The sequence below is a fragment of the Tubulanus polymorphus genome, chromosome 4, assembly GCF_964204645.1.
Source record: "Tubulanus polymorphus chromosome 4, tnTubPoly1.2, whole genome shotgun sequence".
Classification (NCBI taxonomy): Eukaryota; Metazoa; Nemertea; class Palaeonemertea; order Tubulaniformes; family Tubulanidae; genus Tubulanus; species Tubulanus polymorphus.
In genome coordinates, this window is record NC_134028.1 from 15,603,822 (window position 1) to 15,625,034 (window position 21,213).

A 21,213-nucleotide genomic window follows, 5' to 3' on the forward strand; every position below is an offset into this window, starting at 1 on the left:
TTTTTCCAGAACCATGTAATGAATTATCCTCTGTTGTTCTAAAATCTAACCATAATGCATATTTATTACCGGTATAATAATCAATTTGATTAATGTTACAATTTTCAAATGATTTTACTTTTTCATTCATAAAATGTTTTCTAATTTCTGGCCATTGATCAATCATTCTCATTCCTTGACAAAATATTTTATTTGCTATTCCTTCGATAGTTATTTCTACTTTTGTTATTTCAGGATTATAATAATTATCAACATTTATTGCGCCATTAGTATATGTTGCAATGGTAAAAAATATTAATATGCCTTTAATAGATCTTCTTGGGAAGTTAATATTCTCATTAATAATTTCATCATTTGCATTAATAGTTACGGTTTTAAATTTATCAATATAATCATATAATAATGAAAATCCTTGATTGTATTTAGTTTGAATTATACTTGAAATATCTTCATCAGTTACTGTATCATATTCTAAACATATATTCGATAATTTATAACTCATATCTTTAACAACGCTAGATAATACAATTTCATTTACAGGAGCAAATGTTATCTCAAATATAATATCTTCTTGAATTGCGTATTCATATAAAGGTGCATTATTATTTATCAATTCAAAGTCTAATGGAAGTTTATATTTGCTTCCATATATACTTTTTATCAATTTATCTACAGCATTAGTTATATAACACTTTTGGTTATTCCTTTTAACTTTTTAGCTTCATGAGTTTTAGTTTTATATGAATACATTTTAGATCTAATACCTATGAACTCTATCATTTCTTCACCACCTAATTCATCCTTGAATTTACCGGGAACTTTTTTATTATCATTGCTAAACAATTCATGATCTTTAGGATAGTTACTAAAATCAAAATGATGTTTTAATGTTTTTAAATCATCAGTTATGTTATCAGTTTTTATCTTTAATATGTAAGAATCTGTATCAAAATATAATATTTCTATATGTTTTTCTCCAAAAAGTGGTTGTAATACATTATAATAGAATTCATACATTAGTAATTTTGATTCTAAAACTGAAGCGCCAACATAGATTGGTTTATTAAATTTCATTGATGTTCTTCTCAATTTAACTGTAGCTAAATTTTCATCAAATATTCTGTTACCAACGAACTTAGGATATGTTTGTAAATGTCTAATTCTTTTACCATTACTGACTAACTCAATATCATTTCTATTTCTAATATTTTCACAAGTCTTACCATAGAATGCATTATTCATTAACTTGAAGAAATCTTTCTCGAAATCAGTTTTAGCTTTAGTTCTCTGTTTGGTGTTAAAATCTATATATTTTTCTAACCACTTAGATTGGCTAAATGAAATATATCTATGTACTTTTTTTAGAATCATTCCTTGATTCAAATAAAACTTTAACATTCTATAATGTACTACATAATTATATTTATCATCTTGAGTTACCATTAACTTTTCTGTATGAATATGATTTTCGGGTTTAATTCTTTTTTGATAATTTGATAATTCTTCATGAGTTACAGTTTTATGTTCGGGACAGTAAGCTAGATTTCTAGATTTAAATTTAATATGTTCAGGATATTCTAAATCTACAACAAAGAAGTAACCAGTATCTGAATCATCTGCAATATCTAGAATTCTTTTCTTCCGATCAAATTTATCATTATTTTCATTCTGTAAAACTTCAGTTAATTCAAATACTCCATAAGGTTGTGGTTCCATCATTGCCCAACCATACAAATTATTTGCATCTATATATAATAACTTATATCCGGGGTTACCATTTACATTGAAATATCTATCACCTAATACACCTGAAACTCCTCCTCTTATAGATTTTTCAATTAATAGTAATTGATCTATATTTGTTAACAAATCCATTTTTATATTTGTAAATTTTAATCCACAATCCCATGTTAAACCTGGGCTAGAATAACAATGACAAGGATCAATATTGAAATATTTTAGGTTTACATCTCTAAACCTTTCGAATATATCGGTTAATAATAATACATCTGATTTTAAATATAAATCTACTAATTGCCCATGATTTTCTATTTTGAAATGATTCCAAATATTCAATGTTCTATTATAGACTTCATCTTTAACATATTCATTTTTTAATTCATCATAGAATTGTTCTTTCAATAATTCAGTTATGTTAAAATCATTATGTGATTTATAAAATGAATATGGAATTGCTCCTTTATATCTCATTAATTTAAAATCATCATTATTTGGGTAGTGTTGCTTTAATATTTTCAATTCATCATCAACTAATGATTTTGATAAGTTATCTAATGAACTATTTAAAAATCTATATGAATCTATAAATCTTAGACACCCAAATTGGAATGATATATAATTCTCAGATGTTTTAGCTAACATTCTAAATTTATAAGTTGGTATTTTATCTTTTGATCTATTTGAATTTAATCTTTCTATTTCATTATTAATTTCTTCTATTTTATGGCATAACTGTTTGATGAATAAATGCGCATCATATCCTGATAGATTATGAAATATAACTGGTACAAAGTTAATTTTCTTAGCTTGTAAGTTACAATTCTCATGTGCGGCGCCTCTAAACTTTCCATTCAAATGATCATGGTCTCTTACTTTTTTATCTTTATAATTAAATATCTTTTCACAATAATAACATTTACCTGCAAACACAAATTCTTCTTTATCTTCTTCTGTCATTATAATTTCTATATTTGTATTCAATAATTTACTAAATCTTATTTCATATTCAATTAATAAGTCACAAAAATGATTGATAACATTTTCATTTCTATAATTATAATATTCACTTTCAATTAGTTCTGGATAATCAGATTAATGTATAACCCGAAAGCCGCAGCTGATTGATGAATCTTTTTAATAGTATTTGTTTTTGGTGGTTCATCTGAAAAATCATTTTCATTAGAATTTAATTTCTTTCTTTTATAATATATTTCTTTTCTATCTTGATCAGTTAGTTCTTTATTTAATTATTCAAAATCTCCATATATTACAAATGGTGCTTTATTTTTGTAATCATATTTTTTGAATTCTAATATTTTATCCTTTTCATTTGGTAAAACTAATTTACAATAATCATGATTTTCACATAATTGTTTATGATTTAATAATGCAATTTCAGTTCTGAATTTAGTTATACATTTTCTACATAGATATATTTTATTATCAAAATCATTTTCTGATTTGAAAAATAAATCAATACGTTTTATCCACATATAATGATTCTCATAATATAATATATCTATAACATCATTTGAATCATAATCTTTTGATAGATATAAAGGTTCTAATGTATAATGTTTTATGTTGTTACCTTTTGTATTTGGTAATTTGATTAAATCAAATACATTTATCTTTATATTATTATCTCTTTCTATCTTTGGGATGTTTTTAATTATAACAGGATACTTATCTATCTTATAATTATTTTTAAATGGTTTATAATGAGTTAATCTACAAATATTATAAGTTGCAGGATGTAAACAACTTATTATAGCCCATAGAAAACATTTATCATCTTCATTTTGTACATTTATTACAGCATTAGTTTTAAATGGTAGTTTAATATAACTTGTTCCATTTATACTGTCATCTTTATAATATGATAAATTATTTTCATCAATTGGTTTTGATTTAGTTAACTTATTATATTTTGTGTTATAAACATGTAAAGTCATAAATATTATTTCATCAAATATTAAACCAGATCCTTCAAAATATTTCTCTTCTATTTTAGTTTTTACTTCATTATAACATTTATCTAATTTATCATCTATATGTTGTTTAGATATAATATGTTGTGAATGAGAATTTATATTATATATTGGTTTATCTTCAGATTTTATAAACTTTACTTTAGAAGATATACTAATTTTAGGATATTCAACATCAGTTAATATTTTTATTATTTCTTTCATATTTTCTGAATGTTTTTTATTTTCTTCTAATGTTTTTCCTTTATGAAATTTAAACTCGATAGCTGCTGGACCAATATCACTTTTAAATGCTTCGGTTATCTCTATATCTTTTTTATTATCTAATGAATTAATATATTTTCTTACATCTTCCATGTATGGTCTTTTATTGTTTAATTTATTTTTTATGCTTTTAATTGTCTTCTGTTTCTTATCATTATCTTTATCAAAATAATCTTCACCTAAAATCTCATTATTCTTATTTCTAATATGACTTATAGATTTTAAATGTTCTTTATAATATCTTTTATCACTGAATGATTGATTACATGTATCACATTTGTATGTTTCTTTTTCATTCTTTAATTCTTCTAATTTAGTTTCTAATATATCATCTTTATATTCTAGTTTCAATTTATTCTCTGAATGTGTTTTAGTTGTGATTTTAGAAGTTCAATGATTTATATTTTATTCATATATATGAATATTTTAAGAGTAATAGGGAATATGTTGTTTCAGGTTAAAGGTTGAATGGTCGAGTTCATTAATAACAAATATTAAAAGTCATTAAAAACTATAATATATTTTCATAACCGTGTGCATTTCAGTTGAACAATAGAATAATTATTATTATTTGAATATATTTGATTATATGAATTTGTGTATTGTAAATAAATCAATTGGTCGCGGAGCGGAGCGGTACAATATGCTTTTTAAATTATTGATATCTTAGAATAAATATTTAGTTTTTAATATAAAATGCACACGGTTATGAAAATATATTATAGTTTTTAATTACTTTTAATGTTTTGTTTTATAATGAGCTCGACCTTTCGACCTTTGATCTGAAACAACATATTCCCTATTACTCATATAAAGGTTTGTGGCAATTCATTTCATCAGTTCATAAAATATGGCTATCTTTCTGATGTCTTGTGTCACCAGCCGCGTTCACACAACTAGTCAGACCGGTCTAAATGGGTCCGGTCCAAATTTGGAAATTTAGACCGGACCAAATTTTGGTGAGCGTTCACACGGCGTTTTGACACGCGATGATAAAATCGCTTGTCACCGGGCCCACAACATCTGCTAAATAATTAATTGCGCCTGGATGAAGTCTTGCTTCCATATTCCAAGTAGAGCAAGACATTCTACATTTGACCAATTCGATCCTCTGTCAGGTTTATACATTTTTGCGAACAATTCGATTTTATTCTATCATGCTGAAACTCTAAGTGTCGTTTAAACACGGTTCAAAGCACGGCAGTAAAACGGATGATGATCGCAATATACAATACAAATTACGCTGCAAACATTTCCATTGAATAGGGAGCAAAAAGAGTACTTAAAAATAATTACATAAATGGTTATAAAAGCATTTAAAACTTAATAAACTGGACTCACACTCTACCGCAGAGGTTGCGACATCTACCGCAGAGATTCAGAATTACGAATTAGACCGGACCTGGTCCCAGTTTCTGTCCACACACGCATATTTAGACCGGTCCAAAATTTGGTCCGGACCTGGTTCACTCTATTCCACCGTGCCAAATTAGACCGGTCTAATTTGGAACGGTATTTTTGCCCGTGTGAACGCTTGGTCCGTTCTAAATTGGACCGGACCAAATTTAGACCGGTCTAAATTTCGTCGTGTGTACGCGCCTATCATCTGCTCTTGAATTTGAGTTCATGCTTCATAGAAATCAATACCTGACTATTCTATTTGCTACCTACTCTATTCAAATCTGACATCAGCACTGATGTTGGCCTACCAAAATGAGAATTCAATTTACCTGGTTTGATTTTGGTTAGGAAATCTGGTGTCGAATGGAGGTGTTTTCATAATGTACTGTGGTTCATCATCCGACATGATTGCTGCAGACATCTATCTGAAAACAAATACATTGAAGGATTTTATCAAAACCATTTCTTCAGCAAGGTCCATAAATAAATTTGTCTAGTCTGGAAATTAGAGGTCCAGAGATATGCCCCTTTGGAATACTCTACGAAATCAAACTAAGGGTCCTGGGACACTATTCCTATTTGGGAAGTGGTATGAAATGCTCAACAATCAAATTTGAATATCCAAGGTCTCCTGGTGATCATATAAATAAATTGCCCATGGGCAAAGTCTGGTTTACCTTGAAAACTAGAGCTTGTTTGGCAAAGGGCTTATGAAAAATCTTTTTAATTCGTGACCTCAAAGTTCTATTATTGTATTTCATATTTCTCAAAGAATTATTTTGTCAAATAAGGCCAAAAATATACATAACAGTCCACGTCCAAAATTACGTAGGGTACAGGTGGGCAGGAAAATTTCTAATTGAAAAAAATTTTTTTACCATATGAAAAACATGAGCCCCAAGGGGCACTATGGCCAGCCTGTCAGCTTTTCATACAAGAAGACTTCAAAGTCCTGGGGTTCGAAGAAGCAACGTCTGATGTACAAATTATAAATCACATAAAAGAAAGGCAAATCATGAAAAGAAATTGATATTCCATTAGAGAAGTTTGTTTAAAAAAATTCAATTTGTTTTCCGTTTGCATTGCGCACGTGGTAATGTTATTGTTTACATCTGACGTCATCGATAAAATTAGGCGTGCAGCTGAGCCTGCCTGTCAATCAACATAATTGGTTTACACTAAATATGTGCTTACTTGAAAAACTATGTAGTGTATCAATCTAGAATTTTCGGCACAATATCCGATGTTAAATACCTTACTTTAAAGGTTTATTTGGTGTAAATCGGATCACAAATATTTCTAATATTTTGTTCTTAACTTTTGAAGTGGAAGCCGGTGTCGGCATCAACGTGTGTATGGCTGTATGTACGGGTTCTGGCGCTTTAACAGGCTCAGCATTGATAGTGTATTTATGCGCAAGTAGATGTAATGATTTGTTTTAACCAACCGCTAAATCAGCATTCATTACGCATGATTTTAGAAAATGATATTAATCAGAGTAGGCCTATTTGAATATATCTATCATGATAATTTTGATATTCTTAAAACAGGCGAATTACGTATGTGGACCTATTTCATTGAGGTGTATCACTCAATCCGAAAAAAAATCTTCCGTTCCTGTCACGTGACTTCATGACTGCAACTTGACGATAGCTTAGGTTCTCATTCATCGAACCAAAAATGGCAAATGATGCATTCACATGGGTTGAATTTGTCCAAATACACTCCCAGCTCGATAAACGAGTCAATCCCAGGCTAATAATTTACACAATTCAATCGTGCTTTCATAAGTAGCACAGACAGCGACTGGAGCTGGCAGGAACGAATACCTCAGATAAATCTTTTCCCTTAGTCTTACTGATTTGAATGCGGAATAGAATGGAATTTTCTGAAATTTGCTCAATAAAACAAAATTGAATTGAATTTGCTGTTGAACCTTGTTCAATAAAGTAAAATCGAATTGGATTTGATAATTTTATTTTTGCAGAATAAAATTTGATTGAATTTGCAGTTTGAGCACATGGCATATCGAGGCGATCCATCCGATTTGAGAAAAAGCTTTTTTCCGAACTTTGCACAAATGTCAATGATATTTTCTGTTGTGCAAATAAAAATATTTCTCCCAAAAACCAAATCAACCAAAGATTTCACAGAAATTGATATTGAAATACAATTTTAGATCTTAAAATAAAACCCAGACAATACCGCAGGTTCACGTGAACACCTGTTCATCTCTGCGGCTAAGCCAATCATAGAGGAGTCTGCTTTCTGATTGGCTTTTTAAAACAGATATTTTTGCAATCAGATTTTCGTGAAAAAGCTCATATAAATTTTAACGAGGCCCTCTTTCAAAATTCAGCTTCGTAGGGGTAGGAGAATGGATAATGTTCTAATGAATCATTTGTATGAATATATGCTCAGTTGCACAGTCAAAGAGTAGTCTTAGCTCTGGAAACCATGTCATTCAAATTCGCTCCATTTGTATAGTAATAGGCTCAGCCTAAGGCTGGCCTGAAAATGATCGAGAGTTCATTCACTTATCTGGCTTTCTAAGATTGTCAGGTTCACCGGTGCATCAATGATTGTATAAACACATTCTCATAGTTACTTAGTAAAGACTCTATACGTCAATAATTGTATAGTTTCGCGCGAGCACGTACTGGACTGCCGGTGGTAGGGCCTATAAATATCCAGGCATTTCCCCATGTGTCAAAAATAAAAGAAATCAATGCCAATAAAGGTCACACCACTGCGCTCAACGCACGCTGAATACACGGGCCAGCGACATCAATTTTTCTTGTCTCCTATCCAGACGAAAAATTTTATCATCATAACTTATCAAAGTTACCAAAATATTTTGCAAATTGAAATTAATAAATGTGTCCTCTGAAGCTGTTAGATAAAATTAAATCATATTAACAGATAGGAGAACATGGAACTATTTAATGCACGTAAGCCTTCCAATATACGGCAGAAAAGTACCTCGAACAAATTACCGACGATCGCTGCTACGTCAAAATTAACGAATTTAAACTAGGACTTATGGCTCCCGAATGCTGGTTAAACGCATCTGAGCTCCTAGTAATATAAAAATTTTCCGGGGGAGTTACTGATATGGGCTCGCGCTTTCTTTGTTCGTGCCGCCATGCTTTAATTACCAACCTTCAATTGGTAGGCATGGAGAAATATTGTTAACGCTCAGGCTATTTTTACGACGCCTTAGACAGATGACACCAGCTATATTTACGACGTTTCAGTCTGATTGGCTTATTCACGTTGCGCATGCACACTCTGGTGCGTGACTTAGAAAATTCAAGGCAAGTGTGGAGAAAAGAGTTAGAGAAAATAGAGCGAGACTTGAACCCGGGCCAGTAAATTACTAGCGCAGCATCATACCACTAGACCACCCAGCTCGTTTGTAAACCAGTCGAATGTTTTAACTACATAGGCCTATAGGCCAAGCCTGACCTTACCATAATCCTATCACTAGGGGGTAAAACGGACCCTTACCCTAACCCTCTGGACCCTCTTCTCACCCTCTTTACACTAACCCTCTCCTCCCTAGACCATAATCCTAAATTCAATATTAAACCGTCAAAAATATAGAATTTAAGACCGCTTTACGATGGCGTAAATATAGCCACTTCTTATTGTTTAACTTTCAAATCATGGAGTCTCTTTTCTCTCAGGAACCCCTCTCAATGCAGACTTTTTGGATATCCTTCTATACAGTTTTAAGTGGATTAAAAAACGATATTTTAAGTCAGCTGCCTGTCCCTTCTGGTCCTAATAAGACTTTTATAAGGTATGTACGACAGGCACTTGAATATGGGCTTTGATAATGGATAAATATTTAATAATGCACCAGCGATACGTTGTTCCTACTTCGATAATCCGCCATATTTTTTAATGAATTTACCCATGATGCAACGCGCGCCTGTCGTTTAACTACACTATACAGAAAGGCTGGAAACGCTCCTATCTCCAAATGCTTAAATCTACCCGCAATTATCGGGACAAACGAACACTGCCGATGATTGCCGAAGAATGTCCCAAGTGTCAATTTTAATCCTGAAATATAAGGAGCGCCGATAATTTTAATTGTAGATGATTTTTTGGAAACATTGACACTGTTTTAGCTCCATTAAAGTCAAAAACAGTTTTTCGTAGAATTTTAACTCAGTTGATCATGTCATCGACGGAGGTTCGCCATGTCTTCAATCGCATCGATAATATGGCGTTTAAGCCGAGAACCAATGAAAAAAATGCTCACATAAAAAAACGTACCGCAATTTTACATGAATTGGCTCAATGCCAACATCATATCACTGACAAAGGTAAACCAAAAAGGTCACAGGACAGCCATCTCCAGTCCGATCGACCCAATTTTTCTCATACCGATGGGCCCTACAAATATATACCAACTGTCGAGGTTATTGATAAAAGCGTCTTCAAAATTTCCCTCGAAAACTTCGAAAATGTGTAAAAAGTGCTGATTTTGGTGATTAACAATGGCTGCCAGTCAGCCATCTTGAATCTGACAGGGCCGGTTTTTGGCCTGAAGATGTGTCTAGGGTAGATACATGTATAAACCAAGTATCAAGACATTACCTTGAAGCGCCTTCAAAACTTCCCAAAATAACTGGATTCCGTCTACGGACAGACGACGGACGAAAAGTGAACGCAATAGCCCGCTGGGACTAAAGTCCCAAGTGGGCTAAAAATGATCTGAACTTTGGCGATCATATCATAGCAAGAAACAGTTTGTTTTCTTTAAACTGTACTGCATGAAAGTTTTAATTTATACCTGCAATTTTTTTTTGTATTTCTCTTAAGTGAATGCGCCCAGCAACAATCGGACAGCTGTTTCAGAAGTGGAAGATAAATCACCATCAGTGTTCAATGAAAATAATGGTAAGCATTAGTTTAATATGGTAATTCGCATGTGGTTTTGGTAAAAAAACAATAAGTATTTTAGATTGTAAAAATGTTTTTTCAGTGAGATACGATTGGACTGTTGTGTCACCAAGAAAACTTCTTGCAGTGATAAAAGACAATTTCGATGATCTCAACGCTGCATGCAACAAAACAAAGGTGTGGTGCAAAATAGCAGAGATGAATATTCCATCCGAAAAATGTGTTGATAAATGGAAGAATTTAAAGAAAGCGCATAGGAATTATGTACAGTTAAATAATATAAAGGTCCAATGGCCCTGTGGCTCACCATTAAATCATTGAGTGCATATATTGTCAAAAATATTATACTGAATATGCATTAATTTGGATTAGAGATGTATGAGGCTGACAACATATGCTCCTGCGGATGTGTGAGAGTGCTGTGTATACTATAATTGCCTATATATAGACTCGCTCAGGTGATTACCAACACACAGCCATACTGTAACCTATATTCGCACACACGCGCCTGACTGCTGACGCACGTATATACAAATGTACTAGCGACGCAGTATTAGATTGACTGCAATTTCACAAGTCAGAATCGATCCAAAAATACAAACATATAGGCCTACAGACTTTTTTTCTAGAAATCAAAACAAATACCGGCTATGATTTTTTTCTTAAATATACAGATAAATACCGACTTGTAAGACCCCTGCCATTGGTATCGTCGTACTTGCTAGTTCAGATACTGAATTAAATAGCCTTCAGATACTGAATTAAATAGCCTACTCGCTTATACTCATGAAAACGAACAAAATTATAGGCAAACGTTCGATTTTAGTCGAATAAAATGCTCGCCATTTTGTTTTGGGTTTCACATTAGGCTTTCCCAATTACATCAGAAACGCCGAAATTCCCGGAATTTCCCGTATAGGCCTATCCCACAAACAGCCAATCACATTCATTGTAGCTCAGGCACACACTTTTTACACAATGCATTTGCATTTATTTGTTGAAGTTTAGAATAAATATTTTACATGTTGAAGTTAATAATAAACTTATAAATAATTTGAAAAACTGTAATATCGAATTAATCTCTTGAAGTCAAGAAGTGACAAAGAGAATTTACATCTTTGAATTCAGCTACATCAATGCTCTCGTCGTTCATTTCAATGCAGATGTTGTGTAGGATACACGCACACAAAATGCTGCCTATCATTAGTTTGAAGTCAGAAACGTCGAAGTTATCTTTCAATCTTCGGAATCATCTCTTCAACTGGACAAAAGCTCTTTCTATAGCCACTCTTGCTGAACTGAGTCAACGATTGAATGCTTTTTGGCTGTTGATCAAGTTCCCATAATCCTATAATATGGTGTGATCAGCCATGATTCGAGAGGATATGCTGAGTCTCCATGTAAAAAGTCGTCATCAAATAATTCGTCTGAATTTCTGTAGATCATCGAATTGCGTGAGTAAACCTGAGAGGGTGTGATCGTAGATTCCTTGAAGAACCACCGAGTGGTATTTCTTTTGTTGATGTACGATGATGGATTCTTTCGTGGTGCTTTAATGGGTATATGGCATCCATCAACGCAACCAACTACGCCGGGAAATCTGCCCAAATTTCCGACACCTGCCGATATTGCCCGTTTTCTTCGTTCATCTGGCCACCTTATATAGGCCTACAGATCCATCAAATTATTCTTCATGGCTGAGAAACAGAAGAAGCTGTTTATGGCTGTTCGTCGCATACCGAAATCTGTCGTAATATAGGCCTATTCTCAAACGTCGTTCTTTCTAAACGAAAATGTGACTTGAAATTGTCGAAAGAGTAGGACGGGACGGTTTCTTCAACGTAATTTTCTATTCGAGGCACCTTTGCCCAGCTGTCATTCAATAGGATCAGTGCATCACTGTTTGATAAAAGCCCGAAAGGTCTACGAGAATATTGTCTCAGAAACAGCAAAAGCGCCAGAATCGTTTTTTTCTTTCTAAAAGATGCCATGACACACCCGAGTAAATTCAATCCGATTCGATTTACACCCTTACTAACAACCACAGAAGTTTATTTTATGGAAACCTGCAATATACTGCCAGATTTTTATCAATCTCAATCGATACAGACTGAGCGTGTCTCTTTCTGTACTCTAATGAAACGGTGTTGTCATATCGCGGAAAGACAGAATCGCGGAATTTTCCAAAAACGAGGAATTTCTTCATTTTTACTTTAAATAGTTAGTAAACGGGTTTTCCCACGGGGATACTAACTGTCGGACAGGGCACCGGACCGATCGATGCAACGACTTAGGTTCGAATCCCATTATTTGCAGGCAATTTTATATGGAATCATTATATTACGATACCGTTGACTGGCTGCCACCTGTAGAAGAAGTCAGAATCAAGTGAGGTGAAAGAGACCAGGCACCTAATGTCTATTTCTACTAGGAAAACTTCGGTTATCGAAGTTCATCGACTTTTTGAGAACTTCAGAAACGAATATTATCAAATAAATATTGAGCACGTTCGTGGTGTCGGACCGTAGTTGTAGATGGTTGCAAACATGAAATCCTACGACCAAACAAGTACCGGTTCAAATTCCTTTGAAATTATTATAATTTTACGGCTGTCCAGGTCTGGTACCAATAAGATTTTTGATCCAAATAATCAGCATAGGAACATATATGTTATAGCAGTCACAAAGTGAACATTAAAAAAACGAAACCATTTTATAATCTTTCATATCATTTAATTCTAAAAGATAAACCACATTCTTCGCTTATAACAACAATGTAGACACACAACACGCATGAACAATCCTAAGCCAGAATGAAATATACATAATGTCTATTTATTTTCGTCTGACATCGATCCAGTTCCACAGTTGTGAGTTACTTAGAATCAATTCATTTCCAATGTTTTAAATCCAGAGACCAGAGTCAAATCTTAACTCTGAAGTGAGTCCTTGAGAATGACCCATGGTGTCATCACAAATCCTACGTTTACGTACCATCGATTTGTATTCCTTCAGTTAATGCAGCGATACTCTGTATCACTGAATTCGCAAAGCACGTATTGCCTAGGTTCTGCATTATTTGGAACAGTATCGTTAAGTTGTTGACTGGCGATATAATAAATTATCAAATACTAATTCCCGGTGTTGAAAACCTGGGTCCGGTGCCCTGTCCGATAGTGGGTATCCCCGTGGGAAAACCCGTATAGTATTTATAGTAAAAATGAAGAAATTCCGCGTTTTTGGAAAATTCCGCGATTCTGTCTTTCCGCGATATGACAACACCGCTAATGAAAGTGACATAAATCTCTGAGCGATGAAAAATCTGGCCTCTGAGTGTTACCACATCGCGTTAGAAACTAGGGGTCTAGGGACACCATGCCCACTTGGGAAGTGGTTTCAAATGCTCAACAATTTAACAATTTCAATACATAACGCCCCCTAGTGAACATATACAAAAAACCAATGACCTTGAAACCACAATCATAGTACATGTTAGCAGCTATGATTTTGTAATTGATTGTGATGACAAAATATGCCTCGTTACCAATTTAATATGGAAATACTAAGTTATTCTACTATTCAACGCCCGCTGGTGACCATATGATAAACCCAATGACATTAAACCTCAATCGTAGTACAAACAGTAAAAAACAATTGTAGTACATGTCATGAAACACAACTTTGCAATTGATCATGGTAACAAAATATGCCTAGGTATCAATCTAATAAGGAAATACTAAGCTATTCTACTATTCAATGCCCCCTGGTGACTATAGGTATGGAATAACTAATGTCCTTAAAAACTCAACACAATCATTATTGACGATGCCATGAACTACAACTTTGCAATTGATCATGGTAACAAAATATGCCTAGGTACCAATCTAATAAGGAAATACTAAGTTATTCTACTATTCAACGCCCCCTGGTGACCATAAACAATAACTAATGTCCTTAATATGACTAAGTACCAATCTAATAAGGAAATACTAAGCTATTCTACTATTCAATGCCCCCTGGTGACTATAGGTATGGAATAACTAATGTCCTTAAAAACTCAACACAATCATTATTGACGATGCCATGAACTACAACTTTGCAATTGATCATGGTAACAAAATATGCCTAGGTACCAATCTAATAAGGAAATACTAAGTTATTCTACTATTCAACGCCCCCTGGTGACCATATACTATAACTAATGTCCTTAATATGACTAAGTACCAATCTAATAAGGAAATACTAAGTCACTCTACTATTCAACGCCCCCTGGTGACTATATAGAATAACTAATGTCCTTAATATGCCTAGGTACCAATCTAATAAGGAAATACTAAGTCATTCTACTATTCAACGCTCCCTGGTGACCATATACAATAACTTATGTCATTAAAAACTCACCAAAATCATGAAAGATGTCATGAGCTACAACTTTGCAATTGATTGTGGTAACAAAATATGCATAGGTACAAATATAATAGGCCTATAGAAATACTAATTTATTGTATTATTCAACGCCCGCTGGTGGCCACATACAAAAACCAATGACCTTAAAACTCACCCAAATCATAGAACACGTTATGGGCTACAACTTTCCAATTGAATATAGTAACACAATATGCTTAGGTATCAATTTAATGTGGAAAAACTTTTTCCCACCTACGAATGAGTACTGATGACACCAAGATGGCCGCCAATTGTGTCATAATTGGCTGATCAAAAATACCTGTCTCAGGTATAAAACATCCCTTTCCAAAGAATACCCATCACCAATTGCAATGAGAAATGGCAAACCAGTAGGAAGCTACAGGACCTAGAATTCTGGCCAAAATTGACATTTTTGGGCACTAAAAAGGTCATAAGACAGCCATCTTGAGTCAGATCGACCCAATTTTTCTTATGCTGATTGGCCCTTGGTAGATTCAAATATAAACTAAAGATCAAGGTAATTGATCCAAGCGTCTTTAAAATTTCCCTCAGAAACTTCGAAAATGTGTAAAAAGTGCTGATTTTGGCGAACAACAATGGCTGCCAGTCGGCCATCTTGAATCTGACAGGGCCAGTTTTTGGGCTGAAGATGTGTCTAGGGTAGATAGGCCTACATGTATAAACCAAATTCCGTCTACCGACGCACGGACTGACGAAAAGTGAACGCAATAGCCCGCTGGGAATAAATTCCCAAGTGGGCTAAAAAACAAGGGAGCCAACTCTCCATCAGATCGGTCGATAGGTACGTCACTTCAACCGTTCGTAACTTCGTTATTGATAATCCAATCTGCTTCAAGTAAGACTATTCTGAAAGATAACAAATTTCTGCGTTAGACTGTGTGGTTTCAGAAAAATTTGAGTGCCTCTGAGATTGTTAAATCGTGCGATTAATCCGAAAAAAAACGGCAAAATCTGTCTGTACCGCACCAGCCTGGAAGTAAATATGACCATGATTTTTGAAAACAAACGATGCTTTTGACCAGAAATTTTGAACCAATTTTTACAAACGAGGACTTTTTGGAAAGATTGGACCCTGAACTTACTTCTGAATATAATTATTTCCGTTTTAATTGATAATCCTGTAAATAGGGAATATAAAACCGGGCCGAGATTGAAAACGGCTCCTCTCATTACCACGGTCGCCGCATGGTGGCGCGTGCTCATGAGTACCGCACTCAATGCTATAATGCTGTTTTCTAATCACATTTTTGCGCATTTTAAGAATAAATATAGCTGCAAAGCAGCGATAACGGGTTTTCTGCTGTCTTAGAATCCTGTTCATCGGTGGATTTCGACAAAGCATTTGATAAGGCACAACATCAGCCATAACTAACTAAACAGGCTATTAGGAAACAGTATCAATGATAGGTCGCCCAAATGGCTCAGCAGTTATCTCTGAACGAAAACGTATAGCCAAAATCAACGGAACGCCTCATCTTGGAATAAGTCGGTCTAACTAGTGGAGTCACGCTAGGTAGTATCCTAAGTTGTCTACTGTTTAATGTCCTGACAAATGACATACACAGTAATCCAAAATATACCGCAAATCAATTGTAACAAAGTATTGATGCGAATGACCTATTTAGTTCATCGACCATGTACCGAACACTATTATTGTGCCCCAGCATTTGGGGGTCATTCTACTTGAACCCCAACATTCAATATGTCCACCAGATTCTGGTGATGATTAAGTCATTTTAATTTTTCTGCCAACTTCATTTCTTCTTTCATATTCATTTAACATTAAACATCATTAAGTATGCGTCCCCTTATTGAAATTAGGTTAACTATCTCAATATATCGATGTAACTAGGAAGACCTCATTTTAAAATGTCGTGATTTTTATGTCGACTTTTTCCGATATTGTCTCAATAAATTGCCATACGTATCACGACATTTTAGGTAAAGGAGTGATAATTATGTCGACGGTACGCGGTTATGTTGAGATACAGACATCGACATTGGTGAAAGGCGTGATCCGTATAACGATTTATCGGGATATTAACACGATATATCGACTTAAATATGTCGATAAATCGCGATATATCACGTTTGTTCGACATAATTTCGTCGTGGTAAAAGGTCGCGACGGTTTTGTACGGGTCCTATGTATACGGAAGTACGGAAGCGATAAAGGGCCTCGAGTTGTCGCGTTCCAACTCGACAAAGTCGCCATATTTATGTCGACATATCGCGATATATTGCTTCAAGTCATCACGATATGTCGACATATTCATGTCGACTTGACGCGATATGTCTACATAAATATGACGAGTTGTCGAATTGGAACGCGACAACTCGAGGCCCTTTATCGCTTTTGACATATAAGCTTCTGTACATCTTTAGAAAAAGAAATAATATGTGATCTTTCATTAAGTAGGATCACTTGAATACGGAAGCGATAAGGGGCCTCGAGATGTCGCGTTCCAACTCGACAAGTCGTCATATTTATGTCGATATATCGCCATATATCGTGTCAAGTCGACATGAATATGTCGACATATCGTGACGTTTTCACGACAAATTTCACTTTTTCGCCCATTTTTACGGAAGCGATAAAGGGCCTCGAGTTGTCGCGTTCAAACACAACAAGTCGCCATATTTATGTCGATATATCGCGATATATCGCGTCAAGTCGACATGAATATGTCGACATATCGTGACGTTTTCACGACAAATTTTGCTTTTTTGTCCATTTTCCACAGGACAAGCCGTCATTTAAAGACATGTCTAAATGTAAGATGAGGAATATGACGACTGAGTTGTTAGTCGTCACGAATATGTCGACTTGTCGCGAGGAAAGTGGTCGTGAAAACGAAATATGTCGTCAAAACGTCACGATATATCGACATATTCATGTTGACTCGACGCGATATAGCGCGGTATGTCGACATAAATATGGCGACTTGTCGAGTTGGAACGCGACATCTCGAGGCCCTTTATCGCTTCCGTACATTTTCCACGGGACAAGCCGTCATTTGAAGACATTTCTAAATGTAAAATGAGGACACCAGTAATATGACGACTGAGTTTCAAGTCATCATGTATATGTCGACTTGTCGCGAGGAAAGTGGTCGAGAAAACGAAATATGTCGTCAAAACGTCATGATATATCGACATATTCATGTCGAATTGACGCGATATATCGTGGTATATCGACATAAATATGGCGACTTGTCGAGTTGGAACACGACATCTCGAGGCCCTTTATCGCTTCCGTACATTTTCCACGGGGCAAGCGGTCATTTGAAGACATGTCTAAAAGTTAAATGAGGACACCAGTAATATGACGACTGAGTTTCAAGTCGTCATGAATATGTCGACTTGTCGCGAGGAAAGTGGTCGAGAAAATGAAATATGTCATCAAAACGTCACGATATATCGACATATTTATGTCGACTTGACGCGATATGTCGACATAATTATGGCGATTTGTCCAGTTGGAACGCGACATCTCGAGGCCCCTTAATGAATTGTCGCGGGAGATAAAAGCAAAATAATGAATTGTCGCTGGCGATAAAACCAAAATAATGAATTGTCGCTGGCGACAAAACCAAACTAATGAATTGTCGCGGGCAATAAAACCAAAATAATGAATTGCCACGGGCGATAAAACCAAAATATTGATTTATCGCGGGCGACAGAACCAAAATAATGAATTGTCGCGGGCAATAAAACCAAAATAATGAATTATCGCGAACGATAAAACCAAAATATTGAATTGTCGCAGGCGACAAAAACAAAATATTGAATTGCTGCGGGCGACAAAACCAAAATTATTGATTTGTCGCGTTATTTTAGTTTTTCGTTTGTCGTAATGTCGCCCTCATTTGCATATTCATGTTTTTTTTACGCATGGCCCTTATCAGCCACCATACTAAAGCCTTAAGGTCGCGTAAAATACTTCAAGCGACACAGCGAATGATCTCCTTTCCCCCACAGCGAACGCATACTCCAAATGTCAAGTGTGAGTCCAGCATACGGATAGGATTGTGTTATATAGGCCTACTTGTATTTAGTAAATACCTTGTGGATTTGACAATGATCGGTATGTACTGTAGGAAATATAGAGTATTGATGGTATTGAAATAGAGGTTGAAGCCCGCGGCCGAATAAAGTAATATATTGATCCCCGGAACAACGATGTAGTGACACACGTCGATTCGTCGATGTTTACGGCTCGAAATTGCTTTTAAAATCTAAAGTAGTAAATTTCCAGTGTATCGGTAATATGATTTGATGAGGAAAATGGGCTATTGTTAGAATTACTGTTTGAAAACCGCGGCTAAATGAGAAGTCTGCGGCAATAAATTAGTTCATTTATACTTGAATTGATAATCAAAGTGACAATCGGCCTGCGGTATGATTTCGGGATGACGACTCGAAAAACATGTCGCCCCATTGAATGGGGCTAAATTTTCGGTGTTTACGGCCCGACAGTGCTTTTGTAACAATGATTCGTGAAAAAACGCGCGGAGTATTTGTAGATCTCAGTGAGCTGAACGATATCATACGGATTGTATCGAGAACAGCGGCAAGGTAACAAAGCCTTAGTTCTTTTAGTGAAAATAGTGTGACATAAAATAATAATAAGAAGAAACACGCGAATCTCAATAGGGTTTTCTGTGATGTAACAGAAAACCCTAACTACAACGCGCAACAAATATTCTTAGATTAATTACATAAATGTAATATATTATGTCCAATTTGCGATGTGTTTCCGCGTCACAAGTTTTTAATTTGAATTCTCGACTTTCGTATTAAGCTCAGAGCTATGATTAATGGCTGCCATGTCGCAATTTTGAAACCCGTTTTCGATCTCGGTCAAATTTTGAGTTTGCTACGGACAGGATTATCATTTTAATCAGAAATAAATATGCAGAGGTAAGATCCGAGTCTAAGCTTTCCAAAAACCCCTCATTTGTAAAAATCGGTTCAGAATTTCTGGTCGAAAGCGCCGTTTGTATTAAAAAATCGGTCATATTTACTTCCAGGCTGGTGCGGTACAGACGGATTTGCTGATTTTTTTGGATTTATCGAACGATTTAACAATCTCAAAGACAAAGGCACTCAAATCTTTCTCAAACCACCCAGTCTAACGCAGAAATTCGTTATCTTTAAGAATTTAATCTTACTTGAAGGGGATTGGCCGCCTAGGCCTATCCAATAAGCTATAACGAAGTTACGAATTGTTGAAGTGACATACCTATCGACCGATCTGACGGAGAGTTGGCTCCCTTGTTTTTGTATATATAGTAGGCCTACCTAGGATACTGGGGTCAAAAGAGCGTCTATTTTACCCCTTAAAACACCATCAACTTACCTCAAACTGACTGTTCTGTAATCAGATGGAAGTTAACTATTGTTTGTGCATAAATTTGTAATCCTAAGTAGCTTTTGACGATCGTAGTAGCTCAAAACTTTTGACTAGTCACCTCAAAAAACCGTTGACAGGAGTTAACCTCTATATGATACTTTAGCGTCAGACTCGCTTAAGTCCAGTTGAATGAGAGAGAAAATCCTCCATTTTGTCAAATTTCTTGGATTTGAACATTGTTACCATGCCAACGCCACCCTGATTTAGTTGTTGAGACCCCACAAGAAAAATAACTTCATTTCGTAGGCATGGTGACAATGTAAAAATTCAAGAAATTTGACAAAATGGAGGATTTTCTCTCTCATTCAACTGGACTTAAGGAGTCTTTTTGCCAATCCATCTAATTGGTACAGAACTGGAAATATATCGGATATTCAGTTGTTGTCCGCGATTTTTGGCATTCTGTTAAGACATAAATGAGGTATGTACCCCAAAAATTAAGCAAAATATCCCAGAAAAACAGGTCTCATCAATTAATAAATAGACATTAGGCCTAATAGGCTAGGCCTATTTCCAGTCAAAAAAAGTCTCCAAGTGTGTTCAAAACAGCCACGCCTAGAGGCATTACACTGATCTTAGATGTGATTTTGTACATATTTAAAGGAATAATTTTACCTTTAGTTAAAGAACTTTTAGTAAAATAACAGCAATATGAATGTGCGGTAACGGTAACCCTTGCTGATGCCCTTGACCTAGAGATAAGATGGCACCACCAGCAAGCGTGTTATTCTAAAGGATTTGCAGATCTACTTTGAACAATTCAATCCAACTCAAACTTAATTGATCCATTGACACTATAGGGGAAAAGGGAATTTATACTACGCGGGCACAGAGAATCCGCACCGGTGTCGTATTGCGACTGGCGGGAAAGTCTTAAGTTTAGATAGGCCAATGAAAACTCCGGTTACTGAACTAATGTCTATTTCAACCTGACTTGAGAGCATTCCAAGTGGCCTAGCTCGCTCATTTTTAGTAGTACATACCTGATAAAGGTCTTAGGTCAAACATCCTATCCAAGACCATAACAAATCTTAAC

The 21,213-nt window shown here is 34.9% G+C and overlaps 1 protein-coding gene across 3 annotated transcripts in view; it reads right to left on the reverse strand.

Annotated features, from left to right (window-relative positions):
* LOC141903295 (cytochrome c oxidase subunit 6B1-like) overlaps window positions 1-20,905 on the reverse strand; it is a 38,433-nt gene extending 17,528 nt beyond the window's left edge. For 2 of the 3 annotated variants that reach the window (XM_074791394.1, XM_074791392.1), the window contains exons 1-2: window positions 20,793-20,905; window positions 5,726-5,821 (exon numbers count right to left, since the gene is read on the reverse strand). In XM_074791394.1, the coding sequence (XP_074647495.1) occupies window positions 5,726-5,817 (92 nt within the window). In that variant the 5' untranslated portion in view covers window positions 5,818-5,821; window positions 20,793-20,905. Of the gene's footprint in view, window positions 1-5,725; window positions 5,822-10,203; window positions 10,260-20,792 lie in introns of all 3 variants that reach the window. The other variant, XM_074791393.1, reaches the window with a different exon arrangement.
* Between the last annotated feature and the right edge of the window lie 308 nt (window positions 20,906-21,213).